The following is an 18,230-nucleotide window of genomic DNA, read 5'->3' as shown; positions in this document are numbered from 1 at the left end:
TCAGGTGACTAGTTTTTTTTTACTGAAAAAGCTATATTCTCAAAAAAACTTCCCCCAAAATGTTTTGAGAAAAAGATGACTAATGGCCCTAAGATTTTAATATAATCATAATAAAATGTGTAATCTTAAAAGTAGTTATTATCGAAATAAGAATGCTTTAAATATATTTTTAAAACTTTAGTTAAATCTCCCTTAAAATATTTTTATATAATCTTTCAGAATTACATGCATGCATGTACACACACACACACACACACACAAAGGTCTGCTATTCAACCAAAAGGAAAACATACACTTGAAATATCAGGAAAAAATTGCTACCACATTTTCTTCTCTTTCTCTTCTCAGTGATCTAGAAAGTAGACTTCTTACAACCAAACCAAAATTAAAACCTACTTGAGTCTTGAGAAGCCACAATCACATTCCTCTTCTTAAAGGAAGACAAACTATCCTTCTAAAAGCCAAATATCTAAATTTCTCGAGGCGAGTCTCCACCAGTCTGAGTTCTGGCAGCATGAAAGTGTGTCAGCCTACTTAGCTCTGTTGCAGTCTTTTTACCATCTCAAGGGCTATTAAGTGACTGGAAACAGATGTCTGAGTACCATTAGGGGCCTGCTTCTGCCTGGGAAAGTGGAGAAGCTGAGCATCACAACACTCTCGACAGTCCCCTTTCCACAACTACCCATGAGCTGGATGAGCTCACTATAGGAGGCTCCTGTGATTCCTGCACCAGGGCAGAGGGTTAAACAAGGCTCAGTTTTTATGGCTTTGAATCTCATTTCTCTTTCACACCACTTGAAGAATGTTAGTAGCTTGCTGATAGTACAAAAAAAAAAGGAACTGAGACACAGAACAGAGCCCCTAAACATGGGAGCATCTGGGGGTGCAAACCTGTTACAGCAGAAGACCCCAGGGCTCTTTCTACTACTTGAAGAGGAGAGTTTAGGGGCAAGCTTGTGTATTACCTGCTACTCTGGCTTCAGTTCAGAGTGCTTCCCATTTTTATTATCTAGCCATGATGATGATAAGAACGATGGTGGTTCTAGCCATTCCAGAAAGAGAGATTCTGGGTTCAGCTGTGTGACCTTGGGCAGACCACTTAACCTCTCTGGGCTTCCTGCTTACTCATCAGTTAGTGTGTGTACCTAGATACACCGAACATAGCCCACTGCAGATTGCAAAGCACTTTCACACCCTTCAGTGTATCAGATTCTAGCAGTAACCCCATGAAGTAACAGGGGCTGTTATCCTCATTTTATAAAACTGGAAACTGAAGCTCAGAAGCTAAGTGATACACTCTAGATGGCAGCCAGAAAGCAGAAGTGGAACTGAGCCCTTGACTTCTGATTCTAATCAAATGCTTTTCTTGCCACATCATGTTGTTGTCTTTTTGGTTCCAAGAGAATTAAAATGCCACAACTTAAAAAAAAAATCTGTCACCATTCACAAATCATGTCACTATTTGGAACCTGACATCATTTATGCATTGGGAAAAAGAAGCACATGAGTAAATGCTCCCTCACATTAGAGCTTCTGTTTTCAATTTAATTCTTTTGCTTTTTAAAATTGCTTAGATGCTGAGTGCTAATAAAGATGCTTAGTACTACTAGTGAAAAATTGAACAGATGTTGCTTCTGGTGGAAAGAGTCTAGAAAACATAGCCTACAGTTAAATTAGAAGCACCTAAAAATTGTTACTTTGTTGGAATAAAAGACATAGAAGCCATTGAAGATGGACCGTGGCAGTGCTGGACCAGACGGTCTAAGAAAGTCCTCTGGCAGGGTCCTGAACCATGACGTTTGTGTGGCCTAAGGTTCCTTTCCTCCTGGCCCTTCTATCCTCATCCATCCATCCAGTAGCGGGCGGGGTCTGCGTCACAGGTCAGCGAGGGTGACCAGATACAAAGAAAAATGAAACCTCTGAATGTGTGTGTTGGTTCTACTGGCAGTAACAGTCCTGAGCTGTCAGAAAACTGTGGAAAGGGCCACCTGACAGCCCTATTTGTTCTGCAGGTACAACTCGGAATGAAGTGGTTGGGAGCCAGGTTACTGCACCATGTAAATAAAGCCAGCACCCTCACCACCCACTCTGTTAATACTATGCACTGACCTGCTCTGCCCACTTCCCCTTTCTCAGTGAGCCTTCAGCCTGGCACCCAGCTCTGAGATGAGGCCTGCTTAGCACCAGTGAAGCTCCCCACGTTCAAACCAACAACGTTCTGTGTGGAGATGAGGGAATCAAAGTTAAAATCCAACCCATCAGCATCCATGAGTTCACTACGGATAATGGACTCCATGTCACATTCCAAGCTCCCATTGAACATGTCCAGGTCCAAGTCGCTGGGGAACTTCTCGTGACCCATGACTGGAAGGTTCGCACTGGTTGAGTACAAGGAGGAGCCTGAGAGAGAGTCCGAGAGGGTTTGCATAGACTGGCTGACGGGAGACTGTTGCTGGTGTTTGGCTGACCCGAGGCTGCTGGAGTCGCTCAAGCCCATGTTGCTGACAGAATTCGACAAGGCACGGCTGCCACCGAGAGCGCCCTGGGTTTGGTGCTGGTGGTGGAGCAAGTTCTGATTGACCAAACTCCCCTGGTTAGGCTGGGCGGCAAAGGACATCATTGGGTCACTGCGAAGCATCACGTTCCGGCGGGAGGTCTGGGCAGACACAGCGGTGCTGGCCTGAGACATCAAGGGGTCCGACTGGGTCATCATGACATCGCTGTGGCTGAGTGAGTCCGACGTGAGCAGGTCCTGGAGTGTCTGGTTGCCGTAGTGGGACATGGAAGAGAAGGTGGCTGGCTTGTTCTCTTGGATGGTCTGCATGGGAGACTGGCGCAGGGAGTTCAGAGACGAGGGACCAAATACCGCGCTGCTGAAGGAGCTGGTGGGGGAGCCCAGGCCGGAGCCCTTGGTGGTGTACGGGAAGCTGGAGCTGCGCTGCATGAGCCCCCCCGGGGGCGATGGCTGGGATGCAGGGAGCGCGATGTTGTCCAGCAGGTCATCCATGAGGTTGTCGGCCAGCCCGTCATTCAGATTCATGGTGCCCGCCATGTCGGTCAGCCGGGGCAGCTCCACAGTGCACGGCTTGCTGACGGAGGGCGACAGGCTGGCCGAGCTGCTATAGAGCATGGGGGACAGCGGTGCATCATCGTCCTGGACGTCGTCCAGCTCCGTGCTCGCCAGGATGGGGGACAGGCGGCCGCTGACTGTGCTGGCGTTGGAATTGGTGCGCGAGCGGAAGTCGGTCCACGCGTCCAGCTCATCGCTGCTGCGGGACGTGGGGCTGCCGGGCCACTTGGAGAGCTGGGAGGGACTGTCATCTGCTGACTCAGGGGCGGTCTGCAGGGCTGCCTTCTTCTTGGCTGCACGGCCGCGGCTCTTGGTGTACTTGTTGCTGTTGTCCATGGAGACGGCCCGCCGCCGGGGCGCCTTGCCACTCTTCCCGCCGTCGGGGTTGATGATCCACCATGAGCTCTTGCCGGTTCCCTCATTCTGGACCCGCATGAACCGGCTGTGCAGTGACAGGTTGTGCCGGATAGAGTTCTGCAGAGAGAGAAGGGACAATGCAGATGAGCTGCAATGGTCCAACTGAGCACCCAGGAGAAACAGTTACTAATCTGATGCAATTTTTAAAGCAGCCTCAATTTCAGAGGCTTTAAAAATAAGGCATTTGCATGAGTCTCCTTGGCTTGGGATTAAATGACAATATTGTAGATGGCATTTTCATAGTCAGGGTGTGGGAGATGGTTTCATATTCAGGACATGCGGGGGACTGTAGGACTTCACTGACATTGTTTTTCTTAAATCCCCAGGTTTCGTTGTCCTTTCTGTAATTGTACTTCCTTTACTGAAGTTTGCACTTACAATGTATTACCACATCATCTTCCCCTGCATTTTGCAACAAACTTCCCTGGCTCTCTAAGGGTGATTCATCACCTACAGGGCTCTTTTATTCCATTTTGGCCCCTTGCTCCTCTAGTACAGAGGCAGCAGCTACCTTTTCTGAGCCACTTCTATTCAGAACTGGTGTGAATTTTTACCTATCTTTTCTCTGACTCCATCTCCTCCTGCCACAATTTCACACCTGTCTCACAGGCATAAGAAAAAATGGCATAGTAAGATTTGCTGAGTTGACAGAAGTAAGGCAAGTCTCCCATTCAGAAAAAATTCCAGCTAATTTATGCAGACACTCCCTCCTCAAGGCAATGTGATCTGAGCACAGTAACTTCCTTCCAAAGAGCACAGTATGGAAAGGGGAGGTGGGGGAGAGTAACTTTACAGTGAGAAAGGTGACAGCTCAGCCTGGTGATCAAGGTCAACATCAAAGGGCAAAGTCAGGTTGATAATGTGCACTCAAACCAACGTGATGAAAACGGCACCCTCCCCTGTGGCCTTCCTTCCAAAACCTATCACCTCATTCTAATCCTGAGAAAAAGAGCAGACAAGTCCCAGATAAGGAACAGTTAAAAATACTTGTCCAGTTCTCCTCAAAACTGTCAGACCCACAGGGAGCCTAAGAGAAACATGCTGACTAAACAATGCGGAATCCTGGATGGGATGCTGGACAGAAAAAGCAAAGTATGAGGCAAAAACTAAGATCGGAATAAAGCACAGACCTCAGTTAATACTAATAACGTATCAACATTGGTTTATCAGTTGGGACAAGTGTACCAAACTGATATTGGACATTAATAACAACAGGGGAGACTTGATGTGGATAGCCAACATCAAGAACTTTCTGGGCCAGTCTGGTAGCTTCTCTGCAAATCTAAAACCATTCTATATTAAAAGGTTTATTCTTAAAAAAAGGAAAGATGCGGGCAAAATATCCTCAAAACCCTAACAATTGCTCCCATCTTACAAGAATCCTCCTCCTGATTTAGGGAAGCCCAGTTAACAGAGATGACCCTGATCCAGCCCCGTCTCTGTCACCAACCAACCATGAGACCTGAGCAAATCATTTAGTCTATGTCCAACAACTTCAGTTCTCTATCTTCATTACAGTCATAGCATTTGAACCATCCCTCTCTGATACCGATGACGAAAGGAGGATATATGATAATATACTTCAAAAGCCAGTCACGCTACTAAGTCAGGGTGTTCTTACTGCCATTATAAAACACAGAGTACGTGATGGACAGAGCTCATTGCCTGGAGAGGTCTTCTATTCTGTAAAATACCTCGTGTGCTGTGAAAGACAGGAGCTGATGATGGCATCTGCCACATCTGGAACAGCACCTGCAGGTCAGATGAGTTTTTATTTGCAAGTTAAAGACAAAAGATATTGCCTGCTGCTGTCTATTAAATGCAAACCATCCTAAAAGTTACCGTAGTTAAAAAAAAACTGGCAATCACCAACTGTATTTATGTAGAAGATACAAATACATGTGTTCTACCAGAATGTTTTTAAAACACAGAAAGTCAGTGGGATTTCACCATACATAAATAACCCAAAATACTCAAGAGTGTTTCTGTGTATATGTTCCCATGCAAGGAAGTCCGACAGCTCTGGCTGGGCAATGAGCATCATCAACCATGGGTCATAGCTCGGCATCTCTATGACAGGCATAAAGACACGTTTTAGAGGACATGCTGAGTATCTGATGAGCCAAATGGTGCCCAGAAGACTATATATCCAGCTTCCCTTTTACTCTTATGGTTTTTTAAAGAATAATGGCATCTCTACTCATGGTTCAGAAATTACATTTCTTTAAAAAGTAAAACACTTTCTCCATAAAGATATGAAGCATGCTCTTAAAACTCACTCCACAGGGTTCAAAAAGCAGGCAAGTGCACGGTGATTCTATTACTGAGTACCCAGGAGACTAGATATATGAACCGCAAACTTAAACTCAAGCTTCTGGTTAGGAAAAAAACAGGCTTGAGTTCCTGAAGCCCTGTGGGGGCGATGTGGACACTGATTGAACCGCCCCTCCACGGCCAGCCCCCACTGCTCCAGATTTTGGACAGAGTTCATTCATACCAACATCCAGCAACAACAATGACCAGTCATAAATATCCAGTTATCCACCCTTTAAAAAGCATTTGTGGACAATTTTTTAAATGAATTTTTAGTTTCACCAATTTCAAACCAAGCAGAAAAGAAAATGTTAATCCTTTAGAGACCTCCAAAATGTCCTATATGGATGGTCATCTATTCTACCACTCTAACCTTAACGATGTATGTGTGTAATTTTTTAAAATTATAAGCTACCATTGGTTAGAATTTGGAGAGAGAAGCTAAGCTTCTGTAAGGCCTTGTGATAAAGGGGCTGGAACACCCTCACAGAGGACAGAACCAAGGACTGTCCGACTCAGGCCCTAATTGCCAGGATGAGGAACGGAGCCTGACTGACTACAGGAGTCAGTTCCTGGGTCAGCGCTTTTAGATTCCTCATCTCTAATCTTCCTAACAAACCACAAAGTCGATGCCCTCATCATACATATGAAGCCTCAGACTGAGAGAGATTAAATAACTCAGAGAAGGTCACACAGCTTTAAACCGAAACTTGTTTTTCCAACTCCACTCCAATGCTTTCTCCCAACCTTTCCCGGATCTGTCACCAAATTATACAGAAGTCATCATTTAACTTCTCTGAGCTAACATCTAAAGAAAGACATTTAAGAAAGACGAAGGATACAAAGGCATAATCTTATGACTATAATTTTGTGAAATAGTTAAGAGTAATAATTTAGTAGGTCTTTCCTAAAAATGTTTTTAAAACAAAGTCTTTATAAAGAGTAATCCTATAGCCTGCATTTGCATTTCTTTACTAAGGTGGCCATCATAGCATTCATCCTAAACAGAGGGCAGTGGTTACCATACAAACCCATATAAGCTACACTTAGATTCTGAACCAAAACCCAATTTATTAAATGGATGATCAGCTTCAGTGTCAAATCTGAGTTCAACTCTTGCTTTAGAGGTTACTAATGACAGAATACATTCCCTAAGGCATATCACCTACGCGACACTCAGACAGGATTTTCCTCTAAGACAGTGCAAACAAAAACTATGTCACAATCATCCTCATGGTCCCTAGCCTTCCATTTATAAAATCCATAATCTGAAGCGGTAGGGGGACATTGACAAAGACCCATCAGTATGGTCCCCCCGGTCCATTTCCAGCTCAAATGCCCCTCACCCTAACAAGGTCAGATATCAGAAATGTAGTCTGCTTTTTTGCCTCACAGGTCATGATTCTAATCACCAGGTTCTCTAAGTTTTGGTGAAACAGGAAAAAGTAAACACAAATGCCAGAGAACGTATCAGAATTGCAGTGTTTCCCCAACACCTTCCCTGACAATGGAAATTAATGGTGATATAATTTCTGTAAGATTTCAAACTGCCCCTCCCTCACCTCAAACCCAGGAATGAAGAAGTGGAATTTATAAAAAGAAACCAGCCAATTATAAAATCCTTTTATAATGTGTAGTTTAAGTTCTCTGAAGACCTCTTCAGTCGGGGGCTCTAAATTATATTTCCAGTGTATCTTGTGCACGTTAAACTATAAAACTGCTGTTAAAAATATTCTATCCTTTTCCACTAATTCATCTATCATACCAAATAGTCTAAATTTGTAAGATACAACATTAGTTTGAGGGTTGGGAGCTGACAGAGAAGGAGGAACGGTTTGATAGGACTAGAGAGATTTTTCTAGTCACATCTAAATGCACATTTTGGAAAACATTGTGAGGTCCTTAAGGCTAAGGTGATAAAGTAACTATTACCAACCAGGACTCCCGCTGCTAGATCTCAGACCATTCTGTCATCACATCTGTTTACTAGAGGAGCCAATAAATTACTATAACCCCAACCCAAAACCATGTGAATAGTTCTGGTTATTTAAATCCTCTACTAAAAATTTTTTCTTCCCTGGTAACTAAGACAATAAGGAATCCGCCTGCAATGCAGGAGACCCGAGTTCAATGGGGAAGCCCCCTGGAGAAGGTAATGGCAGCCCACTCCAGTATTCTTGCCTGGAGAATTCCATGGACAGAGGAGCCTGGCAGGCTACAGTTTATGGAGTCACACAGAGTTGGACACAACTGAGTGACTAACACACAACACAACTAAGAAATTCAGAGATTGATGAATTACAGTAAACGAAACATTTCTAGGAACAAACTTTTGTCAGGGACAAAAATGCTAGCGTTTCCCCACCACCCCCAACCAGGGCCCAGAGATGTAGAAAACCCTGAAAGCAACTGTAGCACAAGTTGTCTGAAGACAGAGCAGAGATTAAGAACACCCTGCGATTCACTTTTTATGTCAACCTTCTCTTTTACAAAGTGATCTATACTGAAGCAAGGCCTGCTCTGGGGCAGAAAAAAATAGGTGTAGGTAATTAGCAGCAGAGCTGGCACAGCTGTCCCAGTGACTGCAGCCGCCACTGGTGGCCTAGCCCTTTCAGGAGGGGTGCGCAGGCGCGTGGAGGAGGAAGGTGCCGACATTTCACAGTCACGCTGACTGGCCGTGTGGTCCAGAGCCTAAGGTTCCGTTGACTTGGCCCTCCTTGAAGAAATCAGCATAAAGATGACTATCCTCATCCGAATTTGGTCATTCTTGTTCTTGCTATAATGAAGACAGTGTTCTAATGCAAGACACGTTTATCCTTAATGCTAAAGTGCACAGTGACTACATTTATGCCACCTGGCTGTGAAGATAGATAGACCCCAAACAGATTAGATTAGATCAGGTGTCACAGAGAAGCTGCCTGAAACAAGTAAGTATTCCAGCAATATTTACAAAGTGGGTAATTCACACATGCAATTTTTTAAGGTGGCCAATGGAGGGAGATAGGCTTCGATGTCAGCCAGGTCGGAGCTAGAATAGTGGCCTAGGCGTGTGTCCTGTGACCCTGGACAATTGAGCCAACTTCAGTTGCCCCTTTTATAAAATGAGAATAAAACCACCCTCTCTAACTCTAGGATCTTTGGGACGATTAAATGAAAGTGTGCATGCAAGTTACTCATCCAGTGCCAAGCACAAAAGCAGCTCTCAACTGTCAAGATTCCACACACGGAAGCAGTGACATCACAAACGTTCACTTACTGTTTTCCGAGCATCATATGCTTTAAACCAGAAGGTGAGAGGGCGGCTCCTTCCAGGAAAAGATTTCAAACTTGTAAAAGTATTTCAAAGTGCCGTGCTGCTCAGGAGTAGCTGGTAATTTCCCAACTGTTGCTACCCTGTGTCCGCTCCAACCCCTTCCAACCCATGTTTACCTTGTAAAGACTGTCCACTAACCCAGACACCAGCTGCATGTGCTTCCCCTGGAACACAGAGAGGGTTTTGTCTGGAAGCAACATGTGGTATCAATTTATCTTTCTCAGCAAGGGCAACAAGGAATCCACTGACTTTAAAAATAAAAAGGGAGTTGTGTAATTTAACTCTTAAAGGCCTCTACCTTTCTCAGTCACTCCCTTTTTTTGGTTATCTCAAAATGAGGTATGGCTGTCAACTCCCAAGCCAGACCCACAGATGCCCACCAAGCAGACTGCAGGCAGTGCCCTGGTCCTCGTGAGAGATTTCAGTGGGGATGATCTGTAAAGGACTGCTTTTAAATCCAGTGCTCATCTACGCAGCACACAGGACCAGCATTTCAAGTAGGTCTCCTTGCTTTGACTTGTCACTGATAGTTCAGAATGGGACTGCCAAAGACCTGAATTCTAAAATATGTAACTGCTGAACAGTTGACAAAGGTCATGTGAAAAACCAAGTGGAGACCCAGGGAGCTGTGTGCCACAGCAGAACAATGCAGAGACAGCTTCGGGAGAGATGCTGGCTTTGACTATTGATGATAGGCTCTTTCAGAGGCAGTCCTCTGGATGATGCCCTGACTTCTCTTAGGTATCAGTTCTCCACCCTGGCTGCCTCTTCCAATCACCTGCGGAGGCTTTAAGCACTCAGTCGTAGAGACTGGTGTGAGTAAGGCTCAGGGAGGCACAGTTTGAAAGCTCCCCAGATTATCAGCTCAGAGCTGAGATGCCCTGGAATTTCCCCCTTACGTTTCTGCTGGCTGAGACTCTAAGCTAAAGATTCTCAGTCTCCCCAGGTCTGATGACACAGCACAGCAGATGTTCTTTAAGTCCAAGTTTCCACCATTTAGAAGATAAGGATGAGAATCGGGCTCACAGATTAAAGTTGTGTTTATATGCAGAGAGTAAAACGGAGAGTTAGAGCAATCTATCAGATCACTGGAGTCCAGATAGCTTTTTTCCTAAAAAAAAAAATAATAATAAGGTGGAGGGAGGAGTGGAGAGGGAAGGGTCCTTGACCTTGCACTGCCTTGTGGACGGGCATCCATCCTGCCCTGTGCCACTTCTCCACCAGGCATGGATAAGCATGGACAAAAAAGGGGCAAGAGGACTTTCCCAAAGGTAGGAGCTGATACGGGCCACAGAAGGGATGGGCTGTGACTGTAATTGATCCCTGTAATTCTCAGCGCTCTCCCTGAATTAGCAATGTAACCTCACGTAATCCCTTTTATAAGAGACTGCCCTTCAAATGAAATGCCAAAGATAGACTGCGTAAAAATAATCACTGAAAAGGCCGTACCCCAATCCTGAGATACTTATTAGCATCCATTGTTAAGAATACAGCAAAGTGTATTACTTAATGAACTCCCTTGAGATCCAAAGCACATGATTTTAAGCAGATCATCTCAAGAACGTTAGTAACAACCACACAGTTTCTCCTTCCTCGACTGCAGGAAAGACTACGTCGCTGCACTTGGTGCAAAGACCCTGGACGGAGGGAGGTGGGGAGTGGACACTGCAAAGGGCCAAGTAGTGCTACCATCTGAGGGAGAAGGGTGAGGGCTGGGCCTTCTTATTAGACAGGAGACACTTAGCTGGCTTGCCTTCTTCTACTACATTTTATCGACTTTGGGGCTAATTTGTTCGAATGCAAGTTCACAAAGTATGACAACATAAAACAGACTTGAATTCAGAGCCATTATTTCTGACTCTATGGAATACCAACTAGAACAGCCTTTCAGACACAGAAGAAAAACATTCACACAAAGGATTGCATAATCAACCCTGATGTGTGAGACAAGTTCCAGGCTAGTTCCACTCTTACGTTTGTCTAAAACACTAAAAGTTTAAGCCATTAAAGGACTTATTTTTAAAAGATGATGTTCTAAAATAAATATTGTTGGGAATTTGAAGGATTAAATTTCCAGCTAGAAACAATATTTCCGTTAAATCTGCTGACAACCCTCTACCCATCGAGATCTCCTTGGAAAACTAACATTTGTTTCAAGTTTTCACGCAGTAAGCACAGGTTCTGGTCCCTCGTTTGGAGGAATAAAATAACAACAACCTGGTGATCAGTAAAACGAACCCATTTCTTACCCAAGACAAATGAGACACATGAAGGTTTCTTGGGAAAGGAAAGGCTTGGCAGACAATTTGCTCTTCCCCTCAATTGAACAAGAAATCCTAGATGGGAAGAAATTTCTCTTAAAGAGCTACTACGCTATTACAGACAGTTTTGTTGGGTTTCCCAGCGTGGGTTTTATTTTCATATTAATTTTTTTTCTCATTTAGCAATTTTTTTTCAAGCCCTTCCACAGCTGTTTCTGCTCTTGGAGGGCAAGAGGGAACATTCCATTCCTCCCAGCCAAACCTGCACTTCCGGCACACAGAGAACCCTGGCAGCCTTGCACCCTCTGCCCACACCCACTCCCCTCAGCAGCCTCCCCACCCCCAAACCCCTCCGGCTTCCAGCCCCACGTCCTCCTCCCCACCCCCGAGGAAGCAACAACGAATGCATGCAGTCAACGGAAAGACAGTCTCCAGAAAGTAGGTTAAAGCTGCAGCATTTGGCCACCCCTGCCCTCCTGGCTCCAGGTTTCTTCCTGATGTGACTGAATCCCTTCCCCTTTCCACAAGGGGCTCGGCAAACACATGCTACTTAAATTCTCCCTGGTGGCTCAGATGGTAAAGAATTCACCTGCAATACAAGAGACCCAGGTTCAATCCCTGGGTCGGGAAGATCCCCTGGAGAAGGGAATGGCAACTCACTCCAGAATTCTTGCCTGGAGAATCCCATGGATAGAGGAGCCTGGAAAGATGCAGTCCATGGGGACACAAAGAGTTGGACATGACAGAGCAACTAACACACACTTTAAGGCCGTGCAGGACAAGCCACACAAAGTCGATGCTTCAAAGGGTTAAAAACCATGACATAAAAGAACATTCCTGAAACTGACTCTGCAAAGTAGAACAAGTAGAACAGAAATAGCTTTGTTATTAACAAAATTTTCACTTAAGATTAAAAAAATAAAGCTGCAAGTTTTTTCAGTTTGAAAATGTATTGTGGGTGGAAATGGAGAGAATAAAAAGGGCATTGGAAATACACATCCAGAATTCAGGAATACAGTGGAGTCTAATCACTTTCACGGCATTATGTAAGTGATCATCAGGGCAGGAAGTTCAGTAAAAGGTAATACTGTGGAAAATGGAGGGCTGCAAAACTCATCTAATAACAAGCAACCTTAACTTTACAGTGAAAGAAACTGAAGACCAAAGAGATACAAGGCATAGCTGAATTCAGTCAGCTAGGAGGTGGCAGCCAAGCGGAGACAAACTCAGATCTCCTGGCCTCTAGGTGTTACAGTAATACCACCCAGAAACACCGTTAGTCCCAGTGTCTGGATTACCATGACAACTGAAAAGGTGAAGTGAAGTGCATGGAGCACAGAGGATGGAAAAGATCTACCATCCGTCCATCCATTCAGCTTCAGTCTGCCTTGCTTTACAACTTGGGGAATAGGTGTCTGTCTCCCCTAACACTGAACCCTTTACAACCGGATGCCATGTTTTATTACAGATTTACTGCCTAGCATGGCACTGCCACATAGCAGGTGCTCAAAAATATTCCTCTAATCACTGAATTAGTGGGAAGGGGACAGCAGCCACAAAACAGGCCTGAATTTTATGTTAAAATGAAATGTTATAAAAACTTGAGCCCTATAAATGATCCTCAATATGAAAAATGGAAGGAAACTTCCATTGCAAAATGTGAAATAGCATCAAGGTTTTTCTAAAGTCAACAAGTCTCAGCCTTGAATATAAACTTCAATTACACAACCAAATTTCCCCAAACAAGATGACATAGTCTAGTAAGCAGGCTTAAGGTTCTCTGTAATAATATTATAGAGATGGGCAGAAGGATGGTACGTAGGCTATTTGGGGGAGCAAGGGCTTGGGAGAATGGTCTCAGGTCCAGCCGGGGTGTAGATCCCTACCCGTCTCTACCCGTCTTGGGGTGTTATGGAGCCCCCATTACTTGGTAATGCAGTTGATTGGCTCAGAGCACTCAGAGGCATCCTTGAAACCAGAGACAACATGCCTAGTTCTAAATCTCCCCCAAGCAAACACAGGGATAACACGAGAAATCCAAAATAGAGTCTACCTCACCTGCAATCTGAAGGAACTTACCTATTAGTGCCTGCCCAAGCCAAGACTCTGTGCTTCACAAACCCAATCTCACTTTATTTTCATGGAAAGTCTGTCAGGAGGAGACGGGTGCAGAACAGTAACTGTCTATAGGCAGTGGGGCCAGAAATCAAGCCCAAGGCTAACTCCTACAGCAGAGCTCTAACCACCGCACCGTGCGCCCCTCTCCAGGCCCCGAGCTGACTAAGGACAGAGGCACCATTCCAAGTGACCAAGGAGCTTGCAAGACTACACTAACCCGTGTCACCAAATTAAATGTTTTCAGCTCTAAGTTTCTGTACATAGTTCCTAGGACTATGAAAGGAGAGGAAAAGGTGGGGAAAAAATTACTAACCATAAAGCAAGTGTTGTTGGAACTGGATCATTTTTAGAAACGATCCTTTTTTCTCAGACACTCCCCAAAAGGAACACTATGGATGTGTTCTGCCTTGACCTGGGATCACTACTTTTAGGGAATGAACACATTGGATCACTGCCATAAACTTTTGAGTGCCCAGGCCTTCCTCTGTGCTATCACCTGTGACCGATTCAAGCCAGTTTACCTGGTTGTCCCGGGCAGGCCTATCCAGGCCCCTGAGAGCTGGCACCATTCTAAGGTCCTGAAGCCAGAGACATCAGGCAAATGTCAGCTTACCCGGGACCTTGCTATTACAAGGCTTAATCTGAAACAGGGACTCAGCTCTATACTATTTAAAATATGTAATTAGTTTATTATTGAGCCAGAAATGATTAGCTTGCTTTCAAACTATGTGAATTTTAAAACATGATGTCTTTTGCCTGCCAGCTGACAGCATGATCGGGTTGCTTCTGTTTAGCCTCAATCAAAAACTCGGGTAGAAAACTGCTTTAAGGCTTCATATGCATGCTATTTTATTATTTGTCTTCTGGCATCAAAATCTGCAGAAACAGAAATCACTGACAATGCAAGCACACTAAGAGGGTGGATGTGGAGGTGCTGAGTGGGTGAGTTCAACAGCTTGAGAGTTTGACATCTGAGATCCAGGAAAACTGCCTTTCTCTTCCTAGGGTACAATCCCTCTCTTCACGTGGAATTCACTGCCTGTAGCATCACACATACAAACACTGACTGTTTCCAGCTCTTCAGATGGTCTAGTTCAGAAAAAAATGGTTCTTTTCTGTCTTGTTATTTCAAGAGCAATGAATTTCTTTTTGGTAGCTCTGAAATATATGCCAATGTGTGGGCACAGTCACATAGCTACACATGGGCCCACACCCTGGAAAGACTGGGAGGGGTGGAGGCACATTTTTTCAGCTAGGGCAGGAAAAAGTTGGGGCTGGTATTTATAAAACAGACATGTGTGTATGCATCTGGAAGCAGGCTTCCTTCCAAGTGTCAGTGTTAATTATTCTAATAGTCATCAAAAATCAAGGTGTTACTGGTGAAAGCAGAAAAAGGAAGCGAATGCCACATAACAGAGTATCCCTCCTGGCTACTGCAAACACAACCACGGACGGACTTTTTCTTTACGGGAATAGAGTACAGCAGTCAACTCCACAAAATGACTCAGGCCTGCACCCCCTCTATCCACTCCATACCCGAGTGAAATTCGGCTAGCAAGGAGTCTCCCGAGAAACTGCTCCCTCTACCTGAGAACCTCAACTGCAAGACCAGCATTTCACAGTACTGGTTTTGCAAGATTTCTTCTTGTTTAAAATCACAGGATGCAAAAGTGGCTGATGACCAATACGATGATGTTGCTAAATACCGAGTGAATCAACCATTTATTCCCGGACACTCCTGGGTGCCAATTACACACACAGATGAGCACCAGCCAGCTTGAAAGTCCACATGAATGATCAAATAAAGATAGGAGATGACATTTCCAAGTGCTGAAGAACCAGGCATTCATTCCATTTTTTCTCCTGAAGAAAATACTGATTGAGCCATTTGTATACAAGTGCATTTTAATTTATAATCTAGGATGTTCTCAAATGTGCAAGCTAACCATTAGCACTACCCCTCAAATTATGATGAATGAAGCAGGTTGAATGTGCATGGGATAAATCAGTTTCTCTGAAAACCATGACACGAATGCAGTGTTCTAATACTAATACATACTAGGCTGTCATCTCCTCACGTACACTGCTAGGTAAGCTTGAAAGCACTTAAGAAACTGGAAGCAACTAGCGTCAGTGGTGATACTAATCTATCACCCAAAGGGCAGGAGGGATAATATTAACTGGCAAGGACAGTCATACAAGAGACTAAGAGTCTATGGGACATAAGAGACACTACATGTGTGGTGGAGAGTTGGAGGTGAAACCACACCTCACCCAGCAGGCGTCACAGTGCTCCAGGGCTCCCTGGTTCCCACACACTGCCGGTGATTCCAAAGCCATGCCTGAGGATGCAGGACCCCTGGCTTTACAACTACCTCCTTGGCTGAGTCTCATTTGGCAGGTCTGGCCCTCAGATTCTCTCCCCCAACTTCCTGGAGCTCATCACCTGGACTTCCTAGACTTTCCAATTCTTTCCCCTTAGGTTGTTCATTTGCTAATAGGAAATGTGTGTGAGCTCATAGCACAACCAGCCCCTAGGTCTTTCCCTAAGACTTAAGAAATCATCATACATACAGGGTCCACTGAAACCAATCCCTTTACGTCAAGACAAGGGAGGAAACACACACAAGAACAGATATTGCTGAGCCATTCTTAGGTTCAAAGGTAGCTTCATGTAGCACACTTCAGACTCTGAGGCATTATGTGGAATAATATCACCCTATATTCCCGGTTTCTCCAGCAACATGTTCATCAGGTTCTTCCAAACTGCCGTGACCTAGGGTCTCCCCAAGTAAAAAAGATAGCCAAGTCCTGATGCTAATTTGTGGACAAAAGAGGAAATCACATTAAGCTTCTCATAAGGTTAACTATCCAAGTTGGGAGACAATTCTCCACCGGGTCTCTGCAGGTCTTGCAAGCAAAGTACGAACCCTTAGTTCTAGACTATCATTCAAAGATGTCTGTATTTGCATAGTGAACAGCCTTGAAAAACAGCGATGCCATTGCACTCCAGAGCAAAGGACAGATGTGCTGATTGCTCATTACCAAACATCTAGGATCCCCAAACTCAGGATTCCTCTTCCATTCACCAAACCCGCTGCATGTACATGCATCAACCTGGACTCATCTGTGTCCCTCATTCCCATGGGATTTGGGAGCAAGGATGGAGCAATGGAAAATATGTGGCTGCTCATTCTGCTTGCTGGGCAACCAGTAATAAATACTTTGCCTTTGACCCAGGAGTCTCATGTCCAGCAGGGTCAAATCTCAGATCCTCCCAGTTCCTGACAGTCTGCTACTTTAGTTTATGAACTGCTGACATCTCCTTAACTATACCAGATAAAACTGGGCAATTCATCTCTAGCTAACTTTCTTCTCTACTCCTACATAAATGAGAAGAAACCCAGATAATGGGATGGAGGAAAATGCATTTTGAAGGTTCTGATCTGGCTCTGCTGAGGACCCATAGGCTTTATGAGAGCAAACCATGAATAGAGGGGGAGGGGCAGGGGAGAAGGAAAAGCCCCTCCTGTGGCCACTGTGCAGTCTGCATCAGTCACCATCTTTGTCAGGGGCTGCTCAACTCTGCGGTTTGCTCATGAAGAGCAGTGAGCAGCAGCTTGGGTCTGTCGCTTTTGCCTTGCTCCCCCACTGAACAAGAGAACAGACCACATTATGTCCTCTAGGTAACATCTGTTGAGTTTCTGCAGTGGCCAGATCTCCATGAGGGAGCCCTGGGCCATTCTCAGAGGGAAGAGGCTCTCCCTAGTCCTTCTGACTTGCCTATGAGCTACCCCAAGTCTCACCCTGATGGAAATACTTTCATGGTCTTTATCTCGCCACAGTGACTGTTGGTGCACCTGTCACGTAGGCAGAAGCCTGAGATTCCCTCCTCCTTCTTTGCAAGCTCTTCTACATACATTTGCTTCATTCCTTGGACAGTATTTAGCAACTTCAGACCTGCAGAAAGGAAGATGGACTAGGCGGTTCCTGTGAACCAAGAGCAAACACACACACATTTAAACACTCCAAGTTTCCAAAAGAGAGTTAATTTTCTAGCTTATTAACTATGAACCAGGAACCTCTACTATGAAATATAAAAACCTTACAAGACTTCATGCTCTTCAGTTTCTAACTACTGATTCAAGTCAGACATGTTCTGGTACATAGGAAATTGGTATTTTCTTTTCCCTCCCCTTTCCTCCTGGATAACCTACTTCCATTCTTGGCAAAATGAGGTGTATATTTACTATAGTGTTCACATGCACCTACACGTTCAGAGACTCGGGAATGAGGCTGGGTTGTTGCCACACAGCCACATAATGTGCCCTTTGAGAAATAATTATCAATCAGAGTGCTATAAAATGGGCCAGCAGTTTTACTCCACACTGTGTGGCATTTTGGCCACCAAACACAACAAGCTTTCTTCGGTTCTCTTTACATCAATCAGAAAATTACATTAATTTGCTGCGATGCTATTTGTGGACGTATGTGGAAGGAATGCAGACATCCGGGGTAAATTAGAGTCAGTTCACTCTACTTGGGCAGCAGGCCCCCACACGGACACTAACACCATACAGGGCCGCAGGCCGGGCTGTAGCGGCGGCTCTACAGCAAGGCCTATCAGCAACGGCTTGCAAGTCACCAGTTCCAGTGCTTTTCAGTCTAGAGGAGCTGCCAAAAGAATTTGGCAAAAGCCATCATTTTAAAAACACCAATTTAAGCTACAGTAAGGTAT

General features: G+C 44.7%; 1 protein-coding gene across 3 annotated transcripts in view; it reads right to left on the bottom strand.

Annotated features, from left to right (window-relative positions):
* Nucleotides 1–18,230, bottom strand: part of FOXO3 (forkhead box O3) — a 121,458-nt gene that overhangs the window by 18,149 nt on the left and 85,079 nt on the right. For all 3 annotated transcript variants that reach the window (XM_044924366.2, XM_025294690.3, XM_025294691.3), the window contains exon 3: nt 2,110–3,544. In XM_044924366.2, the coding sequence (XP_044780301.2) occupies nt 2,144–3,544 (1,401 nt within the window). In that variant the 3' untranslated portion in view covers nt 2,110–2,143. The remainder of the gene's footprint in view (nt 1–2,109; nt 3,545–18,230) is intronic.

This window comes from Bubalus bubalis, chromosome 10, assembly GCF_019923935.1.
Source record: "Bubalus bubalis isolate 160015118507 breed Murrah chromosome 10, NDDB_SH_1, whole genome shotgun sequence".
Classification (NCBI taxonomy): domain Eukaryota; kingdom Metazoa; phylum Chordata; class Mammalia; order Artiodactyla; family Bovidae; genus Bubalus; species Bubalus bubalis.
Note: the sequence above shows the minus strand (reverse complement) of the source record. Positions and strands in the feature narration are given on the sequence as shown.